The sequence below is a fragment of the Gracilinanus agilis genome, chromosome 2 (assembly GCF_016433145.1).
Source record: "Gracilinanus agilis isolate LMUSP501 chromosome 2, AgileGrace, whole genome shotgun sequence".
Taxonomy (NCBI): Eukaryota; Metazoa; Chordata; class Mammalia; order Didelphimorphia; family Didelphidae; genus Gracilinanus; species Gracilinanus agilis.
In genome coordinates, this window is record NC_058131.1 from 390,114,987 (window position 1) to 390,124,661 (window position 9,675).

At 39.3% G+C, this 9,675-nt stretch overlaps 1 protein-coding gene across 1 annotated transcript in view; it reads left to right on the top strand.

Moving 5' to 3' along the window:
- The window catches only part of FAT2 (FAT atypical cadherin 2), a 49,939-nt gene that overhangs the window by 25,233 nt on the left and 15,031 nt on the right, over positions 1-9,675 (top strand). Inside the window, exons 5-6 of the mRNA XM_044659858.1 lie at positions 1,755-1,965; positions 2,519-2,658. Coding sequence (XP_044515793.1) covers positions 1,755-1,965; positions 2,519-2,658 — 351 coding nt within the window. The remainder of the gene's footprint in view (positions 1-1,754; positions 1,966-2,518; positions 2,659-9,675) is intronic.

Here is a 9,675-nt window from a genome sequence, read left to right on the forward strand (position 1 = left end):
TCACCCACAAGATGGACTAGATGATGTTTGAGGTCCCGTGTGGCTCTAAACCTGATCCTATGATTCCTGACCACAGTCTCTGAAACTGGATAGGAGAGGAAGAGTGAGGACAGGGAGTTGATGAGAATGGGAGGAAATAAGTTGAGGAAGATAATTTCCACTGTATTACCTATGAATAAAATAGATGATAATGAGAGTGAAGGGGAAAGGAATCAATTGGAGAGCTTTAGAAGGTTTGGGGAGAGAAGAGAAGGTTAGGAACTTCCATGGTGGAAATGTGATGGTGTCAATAAGAGATGGACAAAAATATAATTGTACAGCAGTGAGAGGTTAGACTGCATCAATTTGTAGTGGAGTGGGAAGGTACTATTTCATGATTGATTTCATCAGTAATGCTCACCTTGAGAGAGGGAGTGTGGTGGTTAGAATTGTCCAGGTTGGAAGATTAGAAATGGTAAAAACTGGTTACAAAAGAAACTGAGGTCAGATCGAGTTTGATAGATTGGGAAAATGAGAAGGAATCAAAGCAGCAAAGATCCCAGTAAAGGTGACTCTGGTATTGAAGATTGACACATCTAGTTCTTTCAGCTGTCCTGACATTCTGGAGAATAATAACCCATTCAGCTTGTGATTAGTCCCATGTTGCCAATAAAGAAACAGAGAGAGAAAAATAAGGGTCATGGGTAGCAGGATTAGACAGACGTATAAGGGCTCTTCCTCTCCTTGAGGAATTCAGGAATCCTCCCCTGGCCTTCCCAATAGGAAGTTCAAAGGCCTTCCTAGTAGGTTCTGGTTGCTTTTTGTGTTTTCCATATTCAATCAACACCAATGACTTCCTGTTGCCTGTAGGAAAAAATATAGACTTTAGTTTTTAAAACCTTACACAACCCAACTTTCCAGCCTTATTGGACATTATTTCCTTTCCTTCACTCTATAATCCAGGTAAATTAACCATCTCTATTCCTCACACATGACACTCCAATTCCATACCTTTGCATGGCTTTGCCAAATGCCTGGAACACACTCCTTTCTTCCCTTTGCCTCACAGAAAACCCTTTTTCCTTTTAGCTGTAGCTATTGTACCATCTTCTGCTAGAAGCCTGCCTTTGCTGATTCCCTTAGCCCCAAGTGCTAATGCCTTCCCTCTCCAACTACCTTGTATTTAACTATTTTTTGTACATATTTTATATATGTATATATTTTGTATATATTTGTACTTGCTACTTTTATTCATGTTGCATGCACTCATTTAAAACTCTTACCTCCTCTTAGAATTGATACTCAGTACTGGTTCCAAGGTAGAAGGGCAGCTAAGGGGATTAAGTGACTTGCCCAATCTAGGAAGTGTCTGAGGCCAGATTTGAAACCAGGACCCCATCTCTAGGCTTGGCTCTTTATCCACTGAACACCCTAGGCCAGGGTATGGCTCTCGAGCCATATCTGGCTTTTTTGAGGGCCAGATATGGCTCTTTCTGCAGGAACCATAAAGTCAATTTTTTTTTCAGGCACTGTTACAGGAGTGCACACTGTGAGCACTGTACGGCTCTCACGAAATTACATTTTAAAAAATGTGGCATTTATGACTCTCATGGCCAAAAAGGTTGCCAACCCCTGCCCTAGGCTTTGCCATCTCTCCCATTAGAATGTGAACTCCTTTCAATTAGGGACTTTTGCCACTCTTTGGACTCATATCCTCCACACGGCATACAAGATAAACTTAATAAATATTTGTTGACTGATGGTTTGATTTGCAGATCCAGGCAATAGACAGTGGGCAACCCCCACGCTCCACCAGCGTCAGACTGCATATAGAGTGGATCCCTCGACCCAGCCCTTCAGGAAAACTGTGGATCTTTGATGAGCCCCACTACAACTTTGATGCTGTGGAGACTGACCCAGTGAACCACATGGTGGGCATGGTCAGTGTTGAGGATCCACCTGGCCTGTTGTGGTTCAACATCTCTGGTGAGGTGGGATCTGGGCCTCCTTTCTACAAGCTGACCTCAAACTTCTTGGGGCAACTCCTCTCTACTACATCCTAGGTGTGGCTGAACTAACTCCACGGAGGGAAGACCTTCACAGGTTTTAGAGTTGGGAGGGAAGGATTTGTCTCTCATTCACAAGGGATACTAGTGGGTTTGATTATCTTTGTCTCATGATATGAGTCTCAGTTTGACAGATTTACAGGATAAACTTGCTGCCTCCTGGACTTTAGGGAAAAGTATTTAGGTATCACAGTGTCTCCTTAGGGTCATTTAGAATTTCTGTCAAGGATTCTTCCTTAGAGGTTGTAGGCCTTCCTTTTCTCACTCTACTCTCCACTTCTACATCTTTACATCAAAACACACACACACACACACACACACACACACACACACACACACACACACACACACACACACACACCACATTGGGAGTTTGTTGGTTGGTGTCCCATGGTAGCAAAGTCTAGTTCTCTGCTGACCAGAGCCCTTGTATCTTGTTTATGTCTCACTCCCCACTCCTTCCCTATTCTCAGGTGGTGATGAGGACATGGACTTTGACATTGAGATGACCACAGGCAGCATGGTTATTGCCAGGCAACTAGACTCCAGGAGGAAGGCAAATTATAATCTGACAGTGGAGGCGACGGATGGCACCCGCACGATCACTACCCAGGTGAGAGCTGGCTAGATCCTTTGACAGGCAATGTCAGGTAACGCAGGGAGAGGGAGAGGATTGAAAATTGGACTGGTCAAACCTGAGGAAGTGACAGGTTAGGCAAGATATGCCTCAGATTGATCTTGTTGCCTTACAAGATCATAGAATCTTTTATTTTAAAAAAAAATATCTTTTTTTCATATAACATCAAAATTTTCCTTATTATCCCTTCCCTCCCAGAGAGCCATTCCAGATAAAATATAATTTAAAAACTTTTAATATTATCACTTTTTCCATTTTTCTTCCAAATTATCCCCACTTCCACGAATTTGTTTCTCAATCAATTGTTCTCTTTTTGGTTTCTTTGTTGAGGTTTTCCATCATGGATCCAAGTTTTTCTATTTTGCTAATAATTTCTCCTGTATAGGCCCTAAATTCTGTTTTTACAATTCTTATTTATCTCTTGAACCATTTGGGAGCATCATACTGTGGTTCCATATTCTCTTGAGGTTTCTTGGTCCTCTGCCTTATCAGGTGTTGAATCATTTTCCTTTGTCTTGCAATATTTATTCTTGTATGTCTGGACTTGAATGTCTTAGATGATCTAGAGGCAATATTCCCTTTTGTTATTAATATCTTGCCTGATGCTCATGTAAATCTTTCCATGAATCTCTATTTTTATTACATTGATTATTTTTTAATAGCATAGAAATGTTTCATTACATTCAAGAGTAGTCACTTTCTAATCAATAGATGCCCACTTTGTTTCCAATTCTTTGCTCTCACAAAAATTGCCATTATAAATATTTCACTGTTTATAGAGATTTTCTTCTTATCAAAGGCCTCTATAGGATATAAACTTACTAGAGGAATACCTAGGCCCTAGGGTATGAATATATTAGTCACTGTATTTGCATATTTCAAATTGCTTTCCAAGAGGTTGTACTGATTCACAGCTTTACCAACAATGCACTAGTGTATCTGTCTTCCCATAACCCCTCCAACATTGACTACTCCCATCTTCTGTCATCTTTAATAATAGTTAACATTTTGCCATTTTTGCCAATTTGCCGGGGGTGAGGTGGAGACTTCAGGGTTGTTTTGATTTGCCTTTTTCTTATTATAGTGATACGGGGCATTCTTTCTTACAATTGTTAATAGTTTGCAAGTTTTTTTGAGTCCTATTTGTTCATATGCTTTGACCACATATATTGTGGAATGACTTTTGGTTTACACACACTTACACACACATCAATTATTTATATATATTTGATTCCAAATCCTTCAGAGAAATTTGATTCAAAGATTTTTTTTTCCACCTGACTGCTCTCCTTCTTGTCCAGGTGCATTAAGTTTGTGTGTGTGTAAGCGTTACAATTTCATGGACTCAAAGTTATGTTTCATTTTTTATAATTGCCTATATTCCTTATTTGATTAAGAATATAGCTCTCATCCATAGCTGCATGTCCATTTAGAATGTATTATGAAATAGAGACCATAGAATCTTTTTCTAGAAATTATTGTTTATTTCTACAAATGTTGAGTTTTGGATCATTTTCCTTTCTTTCCCACCTTCCCTCTTTAATTATGAAGGCAAGAAATGTGATACCAATCAAACATGTGAAATAATGCAAAAATATTTCCCTATTAACCGTGTTAGGGAAAAAAAAGCAAGAAGAATAAAGAAAGTGAAAAAAGTTATGCTTCAATCTGCACTCAGACTCCATCAATTCTTTCTCTGGAGATGGATAACACTTTTTCATCTTAAGTACTTCAGAACTGTCTTGGATCTTTATGTTGCTGAGAACAGCTAAGTTATTCACAGTTGATTATTGTAGAATATTACTGTCACTATGTATAATGTTCTCCTGATTCTACTCACTTCACTTTGCATCAATTCATGTAGGTCTTTCCAGGTTTTTCTGAAATCCTCTTGCTTATCATTTCTTACAGCATAGTAGTACTTTTTCACAATCACAATTTATTTGGCCATTTGCCAATTGGTTGACAACCCCTCAATTTTCAATTCTTTGCCACCACAAAAAGAGCTGCTATAAATATTTTTGTATATGTAGGTCCTTTTCTTTTTCCTTTGATCTTTTTGTGATAATGAACTAGATACCTAGTAATAGTAGTATTAGTACTGAGACCATAGAATCTAGTGAGAACCTGGGAAATCATCATCATCATCATTTTCATCATGCAAGTTAGCATTTATATAGCACCTACTATGTGCCAGGCACTAGGCTAAGTGCTTTATAAATATGATCTTATTTGATCCTCACAATAACCCTGGGAGCTATTATTATCTCCAATTTGTAGATGAGGAAACTGAAGTTAAATGACGTGCTCAGGGTCATATAGCTAAGAAGTATCTGAGATTGGATTTGAACTCAGGTCTTCCTGACTCCAGATCTGGCACCCTACCTAGTATGCTACCAAGATGCCTGTGAGCCATCTAGGTCATCTAACTACAACCACACATAAACAGGAACTCTCTATGAAATGGTCAGCATGTAGCCATCTAGCTCCTATCTGAAGACCTTTAAAGAGGGAAAGCTTACTTTCTCCAGTCAGCCCATTCTGAGTTGGGGCCAATTGTTGGGAAGTTTTTGTGTGTGTATGAAATAAAAATCTGCTTTGTTTCCACTTCCACCTAGTATTTCTATTTCTGTCCTCCAGGGTCAAACAAGACTTGTCTAAGGCTAGAGTAGAGACAGCATGGGGAAATAGAAGGAGAGGTGTCAGTAGACCAAGATTTGAATCCTGATTCTGCCATTTTGCTAGCTGTATTGTTAGAATCTTATCTCTAGAATGATGCAATTGGACTCAACCTCTAAGGTCCCTTCTAGCTTTAAATCTATAATCCCTAAAGTCCAGCCTATCAGATCGGGGAAGACATCAGCCTTGTTTTTCTTAAGCTTTTTCTTTTCTAGGCTAACTATTTCTATTTCTTTCACTGAGTTCTTGGCATATGTCTGAGTCTCCAGGCCCCTCGTGATCCTATTTACCCCTCCTATAAGCATATTTCAGCTTACACAATACGCTTTCTAAATTGTCATATTAAGAACTGAACAAAGAATTCCAGGTGTGCTGGGCATTCCAAAGACTGCTTCTGGCCGTGTATCCTAAAGTCACATTAACTTCCTGGCCATTAGGACTAACTCTGATGGTCATTTGGGCCCTATGATCTGAAGGGGTAAGAGAGCATGCCCCTTTATCCCATAAAATAGTGCCTCTTGGCCCAGAGCAGTGAGGTGGCACAGTAGATAGAGTGCTGTGCCTGGAGTCAGGGAGACCTGAATTCAAATTTAACCTCAGACACTTATTAGCTGTGTGACCCTGGGGAAATCACTTAACTTCTGTCTGCTTCATCTTCCTCATCTATAAAACAGAGATAATAATAGTGCCTACCTCCCAGGGTTGTTATGAGGATAAAAGAAAATAATATTTGGAAAGCACTTTGCAGACATTAAAGAGCTATATAAAAGTCAATTATTATTATTATTATTGTTACCACTAGATATTCCTTCTTTGAGTAGAGGAGGCTTTGTTCCCTATTAAAACTCTAATTTCTTGGGCAGCCTGTTTCACACAGTATGTAGTTATTAGTCATTTACACTTAAATGTAAATGTATTATGTCAGAGGGGAATCTCTGGTGGTATGTCCCAAGGAAATGGGGAAAGGAAAAGAACAAGCATTTATATAGCAATCTACTATGTGCCAAATTTGTTTTACAAATATGATCTCATTTGATTCTTACAACAACCCTACAAGGTAGATGCTGTTATAATCCTCATTTTACAGTCAGGGGAATTGAGGCAAGCAGAAGTTAAGTCACTTGCCCAGGATTTGTCTTGGGTCAGGCATTTGGGAGCACTTTTGTCAATGACTTGCATAAAAGCAAAGATTGAATATGTGTACCAGGTGCACAGAGTATGTATGTACTTGCATGAGAGTAATACATTGGAGGACAAATTTAGAACCCTAAAAGATCAAATAAGCAGTTCAAAATGATGGATTGAATTTTGATAAGATGGGATTTAATAGGGACAAATTATAATAAATTAACAAATAGGGACAAATGTAATGTCCATATCAAAAAAAATCTACTGGGAGGGGCAGTTAGGTGGCTCAGTGGATTGAGAGTCAGGTCTGAAGTCAGGAGAACCTGGGTTCAAGTCTGGCTTCTGATAACTTTCTAGCTGGGTGACCCTGGGGCAAGTCTCTTCATCCCAATTGCCTAGCCCATACTGCTTTTCTGCCTTGGAACCCATAGTTTAAGAAAAAATTTTAAAGAGTTTCTAAGAGTTTTTTTTTTTAATCTACTTGGGCAAGTATAAGATATGTATGTGAAAAAAAATGGGTATTTGGACTACCAACTCTTGGGCAGCTAGGTGGTGGAGTGGCTAGAACCCTGGGCCTGGAGACAAGTTGGAGTTCAAATGTGACTTCAGAAACTTTCTAGCTACGTGATCCTGGGCAAGTCACTTAAACTCTGTTTGCCTTGGTCTGTAAAAAAGGGATAATGTTAGCATTTACCTTTTTGGGCTGCTCTGAGGATTAAATAAGATAGTAATTGTAAAGTGAACAGTGTCTGGCACTTGGTATATAAATGTTAGCTATATAAATGTTACCTACTTAACAATACATAATAATAATAATTTATTCAGTTTGAGTCAACAATGTGATACAGAAGCCAAAAAAAAAAAACACCAAAAAAACAACCCAATGAAGAGGCAGTATTAATAGAAGCACAGTAGCCACAAAAAGGGACGTAGTAGTTTGGCCAGACCATTCTGTAATGCAATATGCTTTTTCCTGAGTGACACGTATGAAGAACTGTGACAAAATGGAGGCATGTCCCTAGAAGTATGTGACCAGGAGAGTGGGGAGGCTGGATGCCATGTTCTAGGAAGATTGAAGAAACCAAGAGTATCTAGAATGGTGAAGAGGAAATGTATGGGGAACATGGTAGTTGCCTTTTGGTATCCAGAGGGTTGTCATGTGCAAGAAGTAGAATCATTTTGTTCAGTCATAGGGCGCAGAACCAGGGGGAAAAGAGTGGCTGATGCAGAAGCAGATTTCTACTCAAGATAAGGAAAACCTTTCTAATGACCAGAAACATTCACATTATAGAGTGGATTTTTGCACAAGAAGGAGTTGGATTTGCTGATCTCTGATATCTTTTCTTGCTCTGAGATTCTTTGGTTTCTCAAGGAGTTTTCCTGAGAAGAGGGTTTGATTGGAAGAAGGGAGAGAGTATGAGGGTCCAGGGCACCCATTGAGAAGGGGAATGGAAACAAAAATAGTGGATGGCACTGAAAACTAGGAGCCAGGGCCACTGGTTGACCCTGCACCTCTTCCAACTTATAGTTCAGGCCACACTTTCCTACCTGTCTGTGGGCATCATTCCAGCATGTGGATTGTGGATGTGACTCACTAGGTTAGAATTCACAGCTGTAACAAATCTGTGGCCACAATTGGAAACTCCCAGGATGAGACTAGTGGGAGAATGGGGAGTGTCAGCATGAGGAAGAATGTGGTTAATAATGGATTCTCCCAAGTGAACAGGTACCACTACAGGGGTCATCTAGTTCAACCCCTTGCTTCTGAGTGAGTGAACTCTAAAATCATCAGCATAGATGGTGGCGGTTGGAGGAATCATTACTAGACCACCAATGTGGAGTTAGGTGCTAGTTTCAAGGATAGTTGAAGTTTATTTTGCCCTTAAGTGTTGAAGTCTCCAACTCATGAAGGACTTGACTTATCCTGGGTGGTCTAGAGGGCAAAAATATCACTAAAGGAAACACATTACTAAGAGTCAGTTTTTTTTAAATACATTTTTTATTTTCCCCCAATTACATATAAAACAATTTTAACTTGAAAGATTTTTTTGAATTCTTTTTTTAAATTTAAACATTTATTAATATTTATTTTTAACATGGTTACATGATTCATGCTCCTACTTTCCCCTTCAACCCCCACACTCCCCCCACCCATGGTCAATGCACATTTCCACTGGTTTTGTCATGTGTCCTTGATCAAGACCTATTTCCAAATTGTTGGTAGTTGCATTGGTGTGGTAGTTTCGAGTCCACATCCTCAATCATGTCCACCCCGACCCATGCGTTCAAGCAGTTGTTTTTCTTATATGTTTCCTCTCCTGCAGTCCTTCCTCTGAATGTGGGTAGCGTTCTTTACCATAAATCCCTCAAAATTGTCCTGGGTCATTGTATTGCTGCTGGTACAGAAGCCCATTACATTTGATTTTACCATAGTATATCAGTCTCTGTGTACAATGTTCTTCTGGCTCTGCTCCTTTCACTCTGCATCGGTTCCTGGAGATCTTTCCAGTTCACATGGAATTCCTCCAGTTTATTATTCCTTTGAGCACAATAGTATTCCCTCACCAGCATATACCACAGTTTGTTCAACCATTCCCCAATTGAAGGACATACCCTCCTTTTCCAGTTTTTTGCCACCACAAAAAGCGCAGCTATAAATATTTTCGTACAAGTCTGTTTATCTATGATCTCTTTGGGGTACAAACCCAGAAATGCTATGGCTGGATCAAAGGGCAGGCATTCTTTTATAGCCCTTTGAGCATGATTCCAAATTGTCAGCCAGAATGGTTGGATCAGTTCACAACTCCACCAGCAATGCATTAATGTCCTGATTTTGCCACATCCCCTCCAACATTCATTACTCTCCCCTTCTTTCATTTTAGCCAATCTGCTAGGTGTGAGGTGATACCTCAGAGTTGTTTTGATTTGCATTTCTCTAATTATTAGAGATTTGGAACACTTTCTCATGTGCTTATTGATACTTTTGATTTCTTTACCTGAAAATTGCCTATTCATGTCTCTTGCCCATTTATCAATTGGGGAATGGCTTGCTTTTTTATACAATTGCTTTAACTCCTTGTATATTTGAGTAATTAGACCCCTGTCAGAGTTTTTCGTTATAAAGATTTTTTCCCAATTTGTTGTTTCCCTTCTGATTTTGACTACATTGTTTTTGTTTGTACAAAA